Source organism: Zootoca vivipara, chromosome 2 (assembly GCF_963506605.1).
Source record: "Zootoca vivipara chromosome 2, rZooViv1.1, whole genome shotgun sequence".
Lineage (NCBI taxonomy): Eukaryota > Metazoa > Chordata > Lepidosauria > Squamata > Lacertidae > Zootoca > Zootoca vivipara.
The window spans coordinates 39,910,033-39,928,339 of NC_083277.1; the positions used below are offsets into that span (position 1 = coordinate 39,910,033).

At 43.9% G+C, this 18,307-nt stretch overlaps 1 protein-coding gene across 4 annotated transcripts in view; it reads right to left on the reverse strand.

The window, feature by feature from the left end:
- Positions 1–2,921: 2,921 nt before the first annotated feature.
- Positions 2,922–18,307, reverse strand: part of PLXNA1 (plexin A1) — a 303,760-nt gene continuing 288,374 nt past the window's right edge. For all 4 annotated transcript variants that reach the window (XM_035106479.2, XM_035106478.2, XM_035106473.2 and 1 more), the window contains exons 31-32: positions 15,397–15,547; positions 2,922–10,617 (exon numbers count right to left, since the gene is read on the reverse strand). In XM_035106479.2, coding sequence (XP_034962370.2) covers positions 10,522–10,617; positions 15,397–15,547 — 247 coding nt within the window. In that variant the 3' untranslated portion in view covers positions 2,922–10,521. The remainder of the gene's footprint in view (positions 10,618–15,396; positions 15,548–18,307) is intronic.

The window sequence follows — 18,307 nt, forward strand, 5'->3', positions numbered from 1 at the left end:
TCAAATTATTTCATGTCCCCCTCACTTCCCTAGTTAAGTGGTCAATTGCATTCCTTACAGCCACCAAGCAGACAGGAGTCTCATGCAGCCTAGGCAGTGTTAGCCTCATTTTACAAGTTCATAGGAACCTGAGAATAGCCCCAGTGGGGCATGTACTTGCCACTGTACTAAAAAAAAGTGTAGCTAAGTGGCCAGAGTAAAGGGGCCAATATTTACTTATTTGTCTCAATTCCATAATCTGTAAAATGGGAAGGATTGCTATGGCAAAAGAATAAAAAAGGAACACAATGGCCTTTGCACATTGGATGTAGGGTAGATGTCTATGACACCATCTCCAAAGTTTATGCAGCATCGGAGTCGAAGATGCAACATCCACATCTCTCAATTGTCGCCACTTCTCCCGTTCCAATAGTCCATATTGCTTTTTCATGTTTAAGAGCTGCCATCCTTTCTTTGCTGGTTTTGACCAACCCATCCTCTCAACATCCAGATTGGGTTATGTCATTGGCATGGCAGGTGGTGCAGCAGCTCTAGCAGTAGGAGAGCATGAGAAGGCAGGACATTGCTCAATGACGCAAGGAGGTTAAGTGAGGGGAAGGGAGATATTAAGGCTTGCTGCAGTGTCAGGTAGCAAATGGAGGCCAGTGCACAGGACTAAATTTGCCAGGCGAGATTATGGGTCAAGCATGCCCAGACTGAGTTGCGATAGTGACATCATCATGGCGGCACCAAGCACAGGTGCAACATTTAAGATCCATTTTCTGGATTGCTTCTTAATGGACTTGGATTAAATGGGACACAGCAGATAAGAAGGCTCATTGAGCTCAGCACTAGAACATGCTCAGAGTCCACCAGGTACCCAAACCACCAGGTACCCAGTCCTATGTTGCCATAAAGCAGTTTTACTCCAGTTCCCCTTAGCATTTTTTTTTAAGAACAGGGATGAAGAAGCCGCAGAAGCTGTTATTTAAGACTCTTAACTCCAACCAGCCTGTGTTCTGCCAGCTCTAGGGGTGCTGTGACCAAGCACTAGGTCTTGAGCTGCCACAGTGCAGTGAACAGGGCTGTGGCTGAAAGTCCTGGAGCAGGGCAGCCCAAAGCTCTAGAGCAGGCATCCCCAAACTTCGACCCTCCAGATGTTTTGGACTACAATTCCCATCTTCTCCGACCACTGGTCCTGTTAGCTAGGGATCATGGGAGTTGTAGGCCAAAACATCTGGAGGGCCACAGTTTGGGATGCTTGCTCTAGAGTCTGCACCCAAAAGAGCTAGCCTGGTTACTAGGAAATGAAGAGTTTGGCTGGTGTGGTTTTCTATGCTCCTTCGGTCTTTCACACAATACTGAGCTAGATGAACTATAGGATAGTTTTAACCAGAGTTTTGCAGGAACACATTTCTTTCCGCACCTTACACCTGCAGGCACCTCAATACAAGGCTGTCACTTCTATAAGAGGGCAGCATAAGGTGGGAGATGGTTTAGTTTCTGTTCTAGGAAACTCAGGAAAGCAATAACCCCAGCTCCTGCTGGGCCACTGGGTGGTTAAGACATTCTGCATACATGAGAACCAGGCGCAGCTTTAAAGGTGGCCCATGATGCTGAATATAGTATGTGGTGAAGGTGCAGAAATCTAGTGCTGAAGTGATTGAACCGGGGCAGGGGGGGTAAGATGGGTCAAGCAGGGCTGTAGTAGCATGCACAGCAGTGCACAGCTGCCCCTTGCCCCCCCCTGCATTTACACCTTCCCTCCTCCCTCTGCACCAAACCTGGAACTCACAAAGTCAGACAAGACAAGTTATATAGCAAAAATGTTTAATCTCTCCTTGATGCGCGTGTTTATTTACAAGTACTAAATCTGAAGAACATTAAAATAGGAAATAGCAGGATATTTACACAATCAAAGGGTGCCGACCTGCCACACTGGCACAGTTGCTTCAAGTCTGAAACAATCACATAAAGTTTTCATCATTTTATTTTTATTTTTTTATTTTACTATTAAAATTCTTTGTTTCTTATTGTTTTCTCTGCTCCACCCCTCCCATGCCAACCCCCTTCCCCTTTACTTAAAGGACAGCTAACTGTGGACTTGACATTCCTTTGAAAGAAGAGAGAGTGGCAGGCCTTACAAGGCTTGTACAGTATGTGTTTTAAACACATTTCCCCCGGGGGGGGGGATTAATAGTGCTCCATTAAAAAAAGCTGGGGTGGGGGTGGTCTTGCTCACCATCCTGACAAATTTACCAGCCCTTTCTTTAGACTATCCCTAAACTGTTTTAAGAGTCCAAGGAATTGGGGATGTCACTAATACACTATAGGGTTTGAGAAATAAATAAAACACCAGATCTTTCCTTATTAGCTGGCTCAAACCATTTTCTCAGAAGAGCTGTGTATTTTTGGAACCAGATCATTTGACATTTCCATTGAGATACCCTCTAAAGCTAAGCCTTCAATAGCTGACATGTTCCTTCAATCCCTATTCCTATTGTATCCTGTCCTCAGATAGCACCAGTGTTTGAGGGCACAGGGTGGCGGTGGTAGGGGGCGGAGGGACCAGGGGTTGTATGATTAAGCATTTTTAACAATGGATAGAGGAAAGTTAAAGTAGCACCTGAAAAAGAGAAGATACATTTCACATGCACCTTTTCTCAGGGAATACTTAAGTATTCTTGTGGGGAAGCTGGTAACATGTGGCCTGGATGAGGTAGGTGGATTTGTAGCTGGTTGACTGACCCAACTCAAAGAGTGCTTACTAATAGTTCCTAATCAACCTGGAAAAGATTGATGTGAGGTGTCACAGAGTTCTTTATAAATGACTTACTGTGGATGAAAGAATTTAGGGCAGGGGTCAGAAAACTTTTTCAGCAGGGGGCTGGCCCACTGTCCTTCAGACCCTGTGTGTGGCCGGACTATATTTTTTTTGGGGGGGGGGGATGATGCAAGAGCACCTCGAGCCCCGGTGGCTGCTTACCTGTGTCTTGTTAGCAGCAGGGGCTGGCAGCGGCGGAGGGACGATGAGCAGTGCGCGAAAGGGCTTCGGAGAGGGGCTGCTTAAAATGGCGGCCCTTGAGCACTGCTGCTGCTGGCACCAACGAAGCCCAGCCCCCTTCCTCTAGGCAGGGCTGGGAGAAGCCAGGAGGAGGGAGGGAGGAGGCGGCACCATGTGAGGGAGAGGGAAAGAATGTGTACACTAGCAACCCACACGTTGATTCCCAGACTGTCCGCAGGCCGGATCCAGAAGGCAATTGGGCCTGATCCAGCCTGCGGACTTTCGTTTGCCTACCCATGATATAGGGGATACTCATCAAATTTGCACATGACACAAAACTGGGAGCAGAATTGGGATTCAAGATGACTTAACAGATGAGAGAACCAGGCCCAACACTTAGGTAGTAAGAAGCAGCTGCACAAATATAAGATAAGGAACACCTGGCTTGCCAGTAGTACATGTGAAAAAGATCTAGTGGCCTCAGTAGAGGACACGTTTAACATGCTTCCAAGTCTACAATTCCATTATTCTGTGATTCTATGAGTCAACAGTATGATGCAGCAGCAAAAAAGCTAATGCTACTCTAGGCTGCATCAACAGAAGTATTGTGTCCAGATCAAGGGAAGTAATAGTACCGCTTTGTTCTGCCTTGGTCAGACCACACCTGGAGTATTGTGTCGAGTTCTGGGCACCGCAGTTTAAGGATATTGACAAGCTGGAATGTGTACAGAGGAGGGTGACCAAGATGATCAAGGGTCTGGAAGATAAGTCTTAGAGAAAATAGGAGATTGAGAGGAAATATGATAGCCATCCGCAAATATCTAAATGGCTGTCACATGGATGATAGAGCAAGCTTGTTTCCTCCTGCTCTGGAGGGTAGGACTTGAACCAATGGCATCAAGTTACAAGAAAGGAGATTCCAACTAAACATAACGGAAAAACTTTCTGACGTTAAGAGCTGTTTGACAGTGGATCTGACTCTCTTGGAAAGTGGTGGACTCTCCTTCATTGGAGGTTTTTAAACAGAGGTTGAATGGTCATCTGTCATGGATGCTTTAGCTGAGATTCCTGCACTGTGGGGGTTGAACTAGAACTAGATGATCCAACTCTACGATTCTATGAGTCATGGAGACCTTATTTAGAAGTAACTAATACATGGAATAGTGTCATTGTGGAGAAGGGTTCTCACATAATGTTGGTGGGAATGGATTGGTGATGCTTGGATGAAAAGAGTTAATGCAGGCATAGGCAAACTTGGCCCTCCAGATGTTTTGGGACTACAGCTCCCATCATCTCTAGCTAACAGGACCAGTGGTCCGGGATGATGGTCACAAAACATCTGGAGGGCCAAGTCTGCCTATGCCTGTGTTAATGGCTTATATAGGTTTTGTTTTTCAGGTGATCGTCTGAGCATCAAAATGCATAGCAAAAGAGCTTAGTGCCAATGGCATGATTGCATATCATATTCAAATTCCTGCAGAAGTCGGAAACGTCAGGAGATTTGACATTGCCACTGAAGTCCCCAGATGTGTCTTTGCATGGATAGATGTGGATGTGCACAACCCAATGAAGAGTAACATACGGGATTGCTTCCATGCTACAACCCTTTAGCACTGCTCAGGCACTACATTTAGCTGGAGGCTGAACTAAAACAAGAGGTTAGTGTTAATGTTATCTGTCAATGTCTTTCTGTGTGCCCCCACCCCACGATCCTCCCTTAACGTTTGCTCCTATGTAAAGCCTATTTAGCAAAGGATCACAGCAACATTAATTGAGAGTGTTATCTTTGCCTGCTTTATTGCTTCTGGATGAGTTCAGGTAGGAAAATTGGTGATTAATAGTTTATTAACTGTCCCAATTTCAATTGTGTGTGTGATTCTATTGGCGATTTCCACTATGGGAAGGAAAATGATGAGAGGAAGTCACTACTGATGGTCTTCCCCCCATAAATAAATAAATAAATTGATAAGAGACAGTTAAGCAATTATTCATCACTAACTACTCCAGTCATGATCAAGAGAAAGATATAAAATGGGCAAGATCTGCAAACAAGATACGTAAATTTAAAGTAAGGGCACAGAAACGCCTAACATCATTTTGTATAGCCCTGTAAGTACAGGCTGGTGATCCAATTGCATTTCATTACCCAAATTTATGCCATGAATCTGTATGGGGGAGGGGGGGGACACAGGATAAGCCACGAAAGACTGGAATGCAGTGATTTAAAAATGATGCTGTCTGAATGTTCTATAAAGAGCAAATGAACAAGGGAAGGCGATTCCAGAGAAAGGGGCTAATATGGAAGCAACTAAGATTAAAACTGTCCAGGAAAGAAATACAAGATCCTCTGGGTGTGAGCCAGATTGTAAATCTTTTTAACACAGTGGATGAGTGTCTGCTGACAATAAATAAATAAATACTGTTGATTTCAGTGGAACTGCAGGCACTGGGGTGAGAAAGAAGACGGAAATTTGAACTCGCTGCTTGTCTGCTAGCTGCTTTGTCTCTCTCCTCTCCACCTTTGGGAGGCCACTGAGTTTCTCTTCTGCCCCAGGCATTGTCTGCAAAGTCACTGGCTTGGTTTCTATGGCAGAATTGTGACTGACGAAGGCAGTGCCAGAGGCAAAGGAAGCCCAGCATGCACACAGAGCAGACCACCAGTAGGCATTTTAGTGTTGGCAATTACACAAGCACAAAAAACGGGGGGGGGGGACAACATATTTCTGATTTACCCCATTTTCTGTGGGTTGAAAGCGTGTGGAACATCTGTTTGCCAAGATGTCCAATTTAAGCCTGACCAGTGCTTTTCTTCTTGGGGAAAAAGGTGCCGGTACTCACCATGAAGTTGTTAAAGTAAGTGCCACAATTTTAAGCAGTGCTTTTCTTATTAAGGGGAGGGGGGAAGGTGCCAGTATACCCTTGAGGACCCCCAGGAAAAAAGCACTGAGCCTTGCCATCTTGGTGCTTGCCTGTGTGCCCCTTAGGCTGTCCAGAAAGCTTGCAGCCTGGCAGACTGAATCACAAACTGTATCAAGCTGAAGTATTTGCATGGGAGCTGATTTAGCTGCTGGCTTTCCAGTTATTTCAGCTGCTGGTCTGTCCACTGTGCAGAGAGTCTGGACACAGGGGAAGTATTCCTCCACTCCACACACATCCCTAGTGGCAAGTTAAATTTCTACGATTCTGCTAAGCATTAGGCTAAGAACTCCCTCTACCCCCCCCCCCACTGCTGCCATGGCCCATATGGAGATGACTTGGTTCACTGAAGGCTAGGAACTGGGAAGATAGGATGCAATTACCGGTAGCTAGGTCTTTCTAAAGGCCAGTCCTGAAGACTGAACAAGCCTACTTGCATTCTGCAGGCCCTTCAAATTAAGCCAACTTCTAATGCACTTTGTTGAGTTTTTATCAGAAAAGATAAAAGTTGTTCACTTGAGGTAACCCACCGAATATTATTTTTATAGTGAAGTCTCCCAATATGTTATTGCTGAGATACCTGGATAAGTGGGTGGCTCTAGTCTAGAGGAATGGTATATGGCATTTTCCAGTCAAACGTTTGCTCTCTATGCAATCAACAGAGGGGGATTTTGTCATTTGCTTCTAAAAAGTCAGGATGGCACTTTAGTTTTCCTTAAAATGGTGCTGACTTACACCAAGCCAAAAGATTGAGCCTCTATCTCTTTTAAGTGTCAATCATGTAATGATTTATGCTTCCAAGTACACTTGAAATGAAGTCCAAGGAGGGGAGCCTGTAAAATATTACAGTATCTTTTGTGTGTAGAAACACTTAGCTGTCCTTTAAGGCTTCTGAGTACCATTTTTTCCCAGAAATAAACAGTTGTTAATTCTTTGTTTTCCTTATACAAGAAGTGGCAAATTAATTCCAAAATTTCAAAAATAAAAAGGTCTAAACAAACCTCTAGTATTCAACACTTGCATTTTTTCTTTTAAAAAAAGTTCAACTCAGACTAAACTCTAGCACAGTCATGCAACAGCCCACAGGTCCTATGGATCCAGAGAGATCTCGGGAATCCCTAGGTGTTTTTCCATTATATTTTTTTATTGTCGTTTTGTCTTCTCCTCTTCCTCCTCTTTAATTAAAAATAATTAAAAAGGATAAAAACAAAATAACAAAGCAATCTGAGATGTATATAGGCTTCAAATGATTGTTCTGGTTGATGAGAAATGTTTGAAATTTTATCCATTTGGTATTTTCCACTGGTTGTGTAAAAACCGTATGTGATACTGGTTTGAGCTCTTTCTGTTAACTATACAGTGCCCCACTGGGGCACAAGAATTAGATTGTAACAACATATATATATATACACGCACACACACACATTTTAAATTTTAATTAAAAACTTCATTACATCCCCTCTCCTCCCCTTATTTGCACTCTCAGGGAATGGGTAGGATCAGGCTTGGTATGTTCTGCAATAGCCTCTCTCTCAACCTAGACTTGAGATAGCAACTGAGTTTATTGGTACTGGGTGGGTGGGTGAAGGCTGAAAGTTTGGTGGGTTTGGTCACCTGAGTTGAATTAGGGCAGTGGCTTCATCACACTAGCAAACTTTTGAATGATAATTAAAGGCATTGCATTTGTCAGGAACTGAATTGAGGGGATTAAAATTCTTAGGGTCAGAACAGTGAATGGAATGATGTAGAGATAACGAAAAAGAGAGGAGCAAAGGGAAACAGATTTTAGCAAGAGTTCAGGGGCTTGTTTCTCTCACATATTGTGGTTTAGGCTGGATATGGGATGTCTTGGTTCTTTGCTAGGGTTGGACCAGAAAACTCAGACCCAATGGGCATTTCAGGACCTTCAGAAATGCTTTGCTCAGTGTGTAGGATTGTTATTTTATAATTTTTAAATTGTATTTATTTCAGTGAATTGATTAACTGCCCTTTGGTACAAGACATCCAGGCCAGTGTGAAATTAAAATTATGGAGTGCTAACATGCACTTTGTAGGCCATAGACCCAAACCCTAGTTCAACTAAGGACAGTCTCTCTTCCCTACTCTCACATAGCTTCGTTGCTCTTTAGGTGTAGAATGAGAATAATGAAGGGGTGGTGGGATGCAGAATAAACAGTTGCCTCCTAAAATTGCAAACCTAACTAATAAGTAAAATGCTCCTTTCCGACAGCACATAATTCACATTTCAAAGATGGAGCTACTGAATTCCAGGGACAAGAGTTGTTTCAGTTTGAAAATGAGGACACCTTCTGACACTCAAGGAGTGAGCAGACACAAAACGAAGGTACTTCTCCTCCAAACAGTGCAGGATGTCTTGGGAAACACTATGGCAGCCTTGAATTGAACTGGAAGTACCTGATCACAACCTGGGCAACGTGGCAGTAACTAACGGCACCTGGGTCTTCTTCTGCAGACCTCTCTGCTCTGACCCAATATGGACACCTGTTCCTTCTGGCCTCCTACACGGCAGTTTGCTAACAAGGAGAAGCCCAAAGCCAGCCAGGAACCAGGTGCATAGAGGAAAGAGGAGGCAGCCTTTGGGTTGAACCAAGTAGCAGAGAATAGAAAGCAGAACTCAGTTGCAGGAATTACCCCTCTCGTAATGCTATCATCATATTGGAGTGAATGATACTCTACTCTCCCCACTAAGATCATTATTTCCCTGCTCTCTGGAGCAGTCCATAGCCAAAGCAAGCTATGGAGAATATCACATATAATCTAACGATTCCTGCACAAAAGTAATAATGTAAATAATGAAGGGCGTTGGACTAGATGGCACTTGGGGTCCCTTCCAACTCTACAGTTCCATGAAACTCGTTTCTTATCTGCACTCTCTCACCCTCTTCTCATTGGCCTAACCAGAACCAAATCCGCTGGTGAAGCTGCTTATCCCAGCAGAGTGGAATTACAAGACTGTTGGGAGTTTGGGTCTTCATTGCTGCCAAAACAAAAAGAGATGCTCTGCATTTTGCTGAAGAAATTGGGATGAGGCAAATAAAATATTCTAAAGTGGTGTGTCTACACACTTACACAGCTGAAAAAACTAAAGGGGCATCCCACTTATATATAATGATTCTGTCAGTGCTAGACTGCAGCTCCATGCTGAATCACGCTTTGTTCCTTATCTCTTAGCATGAAGTCTGACCTCATGATTTCTCTGAATAGACCCAGTGTTGCCATGTTCTGCTAGAAATGGAGACAACACAGAAGAAGCATCTACTCATAGGCTTCCTGCATGACCCAGACCCTACCAAGTCTGACTGCATCTGTTACTAAGATGCCTTTCCTCTACAACGGAAGAGGGAATACTGAGAGTTGGTTCAAACGGCCACCCCCATTCACTGTCTATGCAGTGGCAATACGTGGCAGTACCCTTCTGTCTAAATGCCCCAGGAGTGGGAAATGTACAGATGGGGGCAGCTGGGGACGGGCTACTCTGGGGCGGGTGGGGCAATGAGAACTTTTGAAGAGTTGCTAAACTCTGCTTAAAAACAGCCAGCCCTGTCTTAATCTATAAAAAGGCAAAGCAGGGACTTTTCTCAAAAGTGTGCCACTTTCCACAAAGTAATTCATCACAAACAGGTGGAAAGATCTCTCTACAGGGGTTTGCCATGCATGGCCCGCCCTCCCTTTTGCAAGTTCTTTGCCCTCTGGGTACCTTAAACCTTCGGCACCCGCGTAAGCAGCATTCAAAACAAGAGCATCAATTTGGCCTGTGCTAAATGTTATTAAAATAAAATATGGCACAGGACAAAGTGTAGGAAGAATCAAAGATAGAGGGGCTCTTCTCTTGGACTCCACTCACCCCCACTTCTATCCCAAGCAAGCAATGCTCCTTTCTTTTTGTTAAAACAAGAATTTTAAAAAATCCTGCAAAGTTTTGTTTAAAATTTAGAACCTCCCCACACTCGTATATTTAAAATCTTTAAAAAAAAAACAAAAAAACGAAAACAAAACCTAGCTTGTGGAAATTGTGCAAATATAGCAGTTAACACTAGAGGAAGAAGGCCAGAGAGTATGGAAGAGAAGGTGGAGAGTGGAGCTGTCCAGGCAAGGCGGGAAAGGAAGGAAGGAAGTACAGGGAGAAAGGGCAGGGAATTATAAGCCTACCAAACCGCCTGCCATGGAAAAAAAAAACCATAATGTAAAAAGGTGGTCCTAGACGTTAGTGCAGTCCCCAACCTTCCATTGCCAAATCTGGAGCAGGCCTTGGTGGGAGCCGGAGAAGGGAGGCAGTTGCAGCTGAGCAGGGGTTTGTCTCACTGGCCCTCCTTGCACATCTCCTGCGGTCCTTCAGGTTCTTTGCTACGTCACTCCTTCCAAAAGGTCTTTAAAATAGGCTCTGTTTGCTTTTGAGAATGGCGGTCTTACGTTGTTGTTGCTGTTGTTTTGCTGTTTGTTGTGTGTAAAGTGTTCTGAGACGCAGCAAACTCTGTGCATTGTTTGGTGCCAGGCCCCAATGTATTCCTTGATTGCTTTCTTGCTGCCGCGACTCACTTGCCGCTCTCTCTCTCCCTTAAGAGTCCACTGCTAGGGAAGTCTGCAGCACCATCTTGACCTTTTCAGCTACTTAGGGCCATTGTGTCAATTGCCTGCTCCAACTTACTCCGCAGCCGTTGCCTTCGGGCCTGTTCGTCCTTCTCTAAAGCAGCTAAAATCTGGCAAGGGGAAAGACGTGTAGATGAAATCATTAGTAAAGGAAGACTCTAGAGTAATTTGAAACATGCTTCACACCAGTGGTAGTCTAGGGGAAAAAGCCAGGAGAGATTCCCCACCAAACACTCCAAACCCGCTCTTTTAAGGATGAAGAAATATGGGACGGCCATTCTCTTGACCGTCACAACTAGGAGAGGCTGCTAAAAATGGCAGCAACTCAACAGTGCATCAGCAAGTGTGTTGACCCATTCTAGCGGCTGAGCAAGGAGGAGCAATCGCCATCCTGCCAGGGTTGCAGCTTGCCACACACTATCCCCAATCACCCTGCAAAAGGGTTACAGCCGTCTAGCTTGGCTAGTGAGCTGAAGTGGCTGTCCTTTTCCTCCCGCTCCCTTGTGAGTGTGTGACAAAGAGTCAGAGGGCACATTGAAGGCAATGCTTAATTGCCCATCTATCTTCCTTCCTGTATTTTGCAGGAAGCATGTATGGAGTCTGGCTAGCAGCAGATCTGCAAAAATACTTTTGCAGATCTGCTAGGACTCCTCGCACACATGATGTCCAATACTTCCCCTGCATAAACCTGGTAGTAGTCCTGTAATATCTGGAGGGCCACAGGTTGCTCAGCCCTTCTTAATTCAGAGAATAGGAAAACTCTCCCACAATGGCATGATCTGGGACTTTTCTGATGGTCCTGGGGACAAGGAAACACTGGGGACATTTATGAAACCGGCATCTTTAATTATGGAATAATCAAACCTAGTCCACTTTCTAGTTCTGTTCTCACAATCAGATGAGAATCACTAGATCACTCTTTGGATGTAATCCAGGAAATCTTGAAAAACTCCGCATCTTCAGGCACTCAGACTATATGAACTCGGGATGTTGTGAACAGGGCTTTGGGTTCTGAGGGGGGAAGGAAGGGATCAGGAAAGCAGCTAGTGAAAGGGGCTGAGATAGTGAGGGAATTTTACAAAAAGGAGAAAGAGGTGCTCATCATCAGGAGTCCATTGAACCGAGTCCCACACCCTTTAAATTGTGCTGCCAGATAAAGAACAGATGATTAAAATGCAAACCCATCAGAAATCCCATTATAGTGGCTAAGTTTGTTGTGAGTGCAAGGTGGATTTCTCTTTCCAATTAAATGTCAAAGCATCCATCAAAGGGGACTTGATTAACCATTTCATTGGCTGCATAATTGGAAATAAACTCTTGTATAATTAATAGACTGACTATTAGGAGGCAGGAAAGGTCCATCACAAGCCCTACAGGTAATTCCTTAATATGGAAATCAGCTCCTTTTGATTAAGAGCAGCTGTGGCGCCCTACAGGTCTCCAGCGCTAAACGTGCGGGACGTGTTGTGGAGAGTACACAGCGCTGCAGCTCAGGACCTTGCAGATGATGAAACACTTAAAAGCTCAGTGCAGATTCTATAAAGTTGATTTGCCACATAGTTAGTGAATGCATAAAGAATCCTAAGAGTTGGGAAAGAGGGTAAAGCAGCTCAACTTCATTCCCTGGGGGAGGATAACTACTGTTACCCTACAGCTTCCCATGGGAAAGGTGATTCCACCACCACCTCAGTACAAAAACTTGAGCCTGCTGCAATTCTGCATGGGGATAACCACGTCCTGCATTGGCACATATGGAAGGACCCCAATACTCCATCCAAAGCACAGAAAACGCCAATCACAGTGATTTCTAGGTGGCGCCCAAGCTCTGAATGCAAATGACATGTTAATCTGGCAGAAATAAAAAAGATGGAATTATTAAGAGTACTGGAGCTATTGAACAGGAGTTCTATTCATGGTTCGTGAATCCCTTTCTCTCTTGATTCAAGAAAGACTCACTACATTCTGAAAGATTTACAACCTGCTTTGTATTTGTTTGATCTTCTGTTTTTGTGTTGCCCTTCTGGGAGCAGCACAGTAAAGAGGAAAACTACAGGGAGCACAAGAAGAGAGAGGGAGATGCATGTCTGTCACCTGTTTTAAGGAGCTGGGACCACCGTGATTAGGAAGATGCAAAAACCCAAATGAAAATTAATTATGATTTTCATTCAGTGCCAATGACAGCATATTATAGCACTGAACAACAGGAAAAATTATTCTCTCCCATTTCGCATCAAAGAGGGTGCAATCGGGCTGCATGTAATTGTGTTTAATGAATGAAAACAAACAAAGGGAACAGCTGCTATTTATTAATCCCATTACAAATAATAAAAGAAGTTCCTGGGAGCTGTGAACACACAAGCAGTGCTTTAAGAGCGGGCTATGGATGCACATCCAGCAGATGCCAGGCAGCGGTTAACCGGGAAAGACAAGGAATGGCAACTCACCCTGCATTCAGCTCATTAAGATCACGCTTTCCAAACACGTAGTGCTTGCCTTGTTATTGATTTCTGCTTTTAAGGCCTTGCTTATTTGTAATACTAATGAAAGGGAATGTTAGGAGCTGGAGACCAGCCCCAGGGCAGGCAATTGCTATGAAAATGTCTCTAGGAACAGCTATGGGGAGGGGGGTTAACCTCTGGTTTCAGCTTTGTGGTGACTTTTGGTCTAAGGCAGATGGATAGGGTCTTGCTAAGAAGCCCTGCAACTGTGCAGGCTGCTAAGGCACTGTTAGTGTTAGCTATTTCCTAGTATGAGGACCATCCTCATTGCCTAGAAGTATATACTTGTGCCTACTCATACAGGAAAGACCTGCTGTAGGGATTCTTGGCTTACAACAGGGAGGTCTGAACCCGAGGCCACAGCAACTTTTCAAATTTAAATCAAGGTATTGTAAAATAAAAAGTTGCTTACAGTTTAATATGCAAAGAAAAAAAGCAATAACGAGACTCTGTGTGTCATTTCATATACACACAGCTCTCCTGTTGGCAGACAACTGGAAAGGCAAAGGGCCTGCCAGTCTCCTCCTTGAGCAGATCTGTTAGGAAGCACCTTTTGCTTTCTCAGAAAATGTGCTCCATAGCTTTGAAGCCCTTAGAATCACAGAATTGCTGAGTTGGAAGGGACCCCCTGAGGGTTGTCTAGTCCAATCCCCTGCAATGCAGGAATCTCAAGCATCCATGGCAGATGGCCATCCAACCTCTGCTGAAAGCAGGTTGCAGAAGAGGGAGCTGGGATGGAGGGCACAACACCAGCACAACATCCCATCTTGGCAGGAACTCTGCAATGGAAAGGTAGAGAATATCCAAAGCAACCCTAAGTCTCTGCTCATGAAACATGTATGTATCTTCTGCACCAGGCAGGTTGTCACACGTGGATCTTGTATATGAAGGAAGAACCAAAACTACATTATGGTTCAGTTTTTGCTGACAGGCAGCATTTAGTCCAGCTGCCCAGCATTTATCTGCTGTCACTCAGAAATAATGCTTTGTCAATTTCCTTAGTGTGCAAACAACTGCTTTGTTAACTAAACCTTCATGGCATGAGACAGACAAGACGACTGATATGGGTGTTTATGCCTCTTCTACTGAGCTGCAGTAACGTGAGCCTTAACCTGCTTTCCAAATGCCTTGCACCCTATCTAATTCTTCATTAATGCAGTCTGTTAGATCCACCTCTTTCTGTTGCAACCTTTGCCCCTTCCCACAAGAACTCCTTCTCTCTCCCCATAAGAAACTGTGGGACCACTCACCAGCTCTTGGAAGAACCTCCTTGCCCAGAGTAGTTTGGCAAACTCTTGTACAAAGGCTTTTATTGCTTTACAAAAGCCACTAACCCCCCCCCCCACTCCCCCAGGTCTCATTGTCGTTCAGCCGGGCAATAAAATCCATGTGATCCTATTACATATATTTTTATTAGTGTTATATATTTTATTGCTTTAATAAAGGATTGCAGAGAATGTGTTCACAGAAAAGTACTTTATGGAGTTTATACCAATTACGGCAGATGGGCTTTTAACCACTCCTTAAAACTTAAGAGGCCTGCTGAAGTGACTTCATAGCAAACATGCCCCCCTCCCCAACTCCTGGGATTGCGAATTAGGACAGCATTGGAGACTACCCAGCATAGGAATAACTGAAAAGTGACATGCTAAGATAGTGTTTTCTTCTGCCGTACTTCTGCATGTTTTTGTAGTTTAAATTGGTGATTGAATGGCAAAGGGCAAGCGGGATTTTCTCTCTTTTCTTGTTACTTTATTTGTTCAATTAATTAAATGCTTTCCCACTATGTGATTTAGTCCCCTCTTTTGAATTTACCTGCTATATATTTGCTAACACTGTTGTGATGCTTATCTGTTTTTTATTATTATTATTATTATTATTATTATTATTATTATTATTATTATTATTTCTTTCCGGGGTGGGGGGTGGAGGTTAAAGTTGGCCTGTTTGTTTGTCAGCCTTGAGAAGTTTGGACAGCTGAAGGGGGGGGGGAGAAAGGTGGAAACATGAGTATATAATAGGCTGCTGGATCCTGACAGGAATACCTGAGGACAAAGCTGCACATCACAAGAGAAGCAGAGTGTTCCCACCTTGGAGCACTAACACAGGGGGTTAAGGGGCTTCAACGGAGGAAAATGAGTGGGCTGGAGTATGGAGGTTTATCCGTACTTCAGCCAGTTATCCCTTTCATGTACGCCACCGTCAGTCAGCTTTTAACTCCCCTCCCCACTCCAAAAATCTGAGCTCCAATAAATAAATAAGCAAGTCTAGTTTGCGGTGCAGGGAGGCCTCAGAAGAGGTTGGTGGATATACAGGGCAGACCAGCCATTATGGAAAGAGGTCATCAACTCCTCTCCCTCCCACTGATCCTCCCCTACTGCTTCCCCTTACCTCATCCTTGTACTTGGTGATGTATGAGTAGATCTCATGCAGTGCGCTCATACTGTTGAACTGGCTCAGGTGTAACCGGGACTGCTCTGCCAGGTAGGCGCTCATGTCTTGGTCGCTGATTGCTGGCATTTTAGCAATATCTGCATAATATCTACAGCAGGGAGCAGGAGAGACAGAAAGTCAGAAGGAAAAGCCTTTTCTGAAGACAAATCTAGGGACATCCAGAAGGAGAACAAGTGATTTGTTGTAACAAAGCAAAGTATTAAACTGAAGCAACTGAGTACAGTACTATGCGAAGCAAATTAAACAATTTTCTACTCCTGTGTCAAATGACTCATAGAATCTCAGAATTGTAGAGCTGGAAGAGACCACGAGGGTAATCTAGCCCAACCCCCTGCAATGCAGGGCTCGAGGTTAAGAGTCTCATGCTCCTTCAGATTTCCTATTGCACAGTCACACTGTGACAACAGTGCTCCGTACGGAGGAAATCCAACCCACCCATCAATAAACAGAAAGTAGACCGCTACTGGAGTACAGAAAACCTTTGTGTAATTTTAACCACAAAAGGCTGGTTAGTTAAGAAGTTCATGGTGATCAGCTGAGTTTGTGGCAAAATAGGAAGTGCATGTAATAAGAACATGTAAATAGGAGCATGTAAAATTGGTATTTGGAGGGATCAGAGGAATAACCAGACCTTGTAAGCATCAAAGACAGATACAGATTCAGTCAACAGCAGACAGCTGGGAAAGATACACAAGGCTGTCCACAGACAAGCCATTGCCAATGCCACCACCACAACATAATAGAGAATCCACAATGATACCTCAGCATAGCTGCCAAGTTTTCCCTTTTCTCGCGAGGAAGCCTATTCAGCATAAGGGAAAATCCCTTAAAAAAAGGGATAACTTGGCAGCTATGTACCTCAGTGAGAACTAGTGTGGTGTAATGGATAGACTTCTAGATTAGGACCAGAAAGAACAGGTTTCAGTTACTCGGCCCTGGCCAGTCTCTCTCCCACTTTCTCAGCCATATAATCACTTCATTTTTAAAAAGGATTTGTACAGCAATTTTCAGGTCCACTCAATGGAACATGCAAGTTAAAATGCAATGCAATCACAATCTTAAAAATCAGAAGGAATGAAAAAACACACATCTCCAGCTAACTATTACACAAATCCAATACCAAGTACAATCCAGAAGCATCAGGAATACTACGAAACAGCTATAGCAAACAACACAAGCAAAAGCCAGTGAAAACAAATACAGGTGAAACTCAGAAAATTAGAATATCGTTGAAAAGTGCATTTATTTCAGTAATGCAACTTAAAAGGTGAAACCAATATACAGTGGTACTTCGGTTTAAGTACACAATTGGTTCCGGAAGTCTGTACTTAACCTGAAGTGAACTTTCCCATTGAAAGTAATGGAAAGTGGATTAATCCGTTCCAGACGGTCCACGGAGAACTTAAACTGAAGCGTACTTAACCCAAAGTATGAGTGTAATTGGTTCTGGAAGTCCGTACTTAACCTGAAGTGAACTTTCCCACTGAAAGTAATGGAAAGTGGATTAATCCGTTCCAGACGGGTCCACGGAGTACTTAAACTGAAAGTACTCAAACCGAAGCGTACTTAAAACGAGGTATGACTGTATGAGATAGATGCATGACATGCAAAGCAAGATATGTCAAGCGTTTATTTGTTGTAATTGTAATTATTTGTCGTTAGGCGGGTCAATTATTAAATGGAATGTAATTAATGAAATGTAATGGCGATGTTTATTTTTGTATTATTGTAACTATTTGTTTTATTACTGTAGAATTTCCAAAAGAAAGCATTTGTAAAAATTAAAAGAAAAATTAATAAGTTGCATTACTGAAATAAATGCACTTTTCGACGATATTCTAATTTTCCGAGGTTTCACTTGTAGGTCTTTAAGGCTTTCTTTAAACACCTGTTAACAATGAGGGCCAATGGACACCTGCCAGCAATGCGCTGCAGGTAGGGTGATGCTATCACAAAAAGGCCCTTTCCCTTGATCCTGCCAACACAAGAGCTCTCAGGGGTTGCCAAGTCAGAAGTCTCTCCACTGACAATCTCAATGTGTGGGTGGATTAGTGTTTCACAGGACTATTTTTGAAGTTTTAAGAGGTAGGGGAAGGAAGAACCATTCATGGTGTCCTGAGTCATGGAAGGAGGACACAAAAATGAATTTTTTCATCAGTTGAGGGGAATCAAGTTAGGCCAAGCAGGAATCCTAATGTGGCCCGCAAGACTATTTCCCTCAAACCATAGCCACCTCCCACACACCTGACATGGCTGCAAAGGAACAATCAGGAACCGTAAAGTGTGCTCCTGAATGTTCCTCGGCAAGTAAGGCTTGCTGTCACCACTTATCAGCGGCAACAGCAAGTCCTCCAGGGATCAGTTGCACTACTCTGCAGTGCAGCCAATCTTTCTTTGCCGCTTCGCTTCAGATCAAGCTGGGCTGAGAAGGGAGAAAGGAAAGAATCAGCAGCAAACTTAGACTGCACGCCCGGTTCTTTCCTCTGAAGTACAGTCAGCTGGTGTTATGGTGATGTCTGGTAACTGACAGGGTGACACACTTACCCACCTGTCAAAATGGCATGAGGGGGATAGGGGAGCTCAGGATCCATCCCATCAACCAATCAACCAGGTATTTTCCTCCACTCCCCCCCCCCCAAGATATACATAATCATCTATGCTTGGTTCATATACCCTTGGGAACACAGAGGCAACATAGATATAAAATGTGGGGAGGGATATTTGTTGATGCAGTTCTTGGCAGTAACGGCTGGAAGTGAAGCAGCTGCTTGCTATGGAGGGCTCTATGCAATTCCAAAAAACTCTGTTGGGCTTTGCTCTGTTGCTGCAGACAGAAGTTGAACAACAC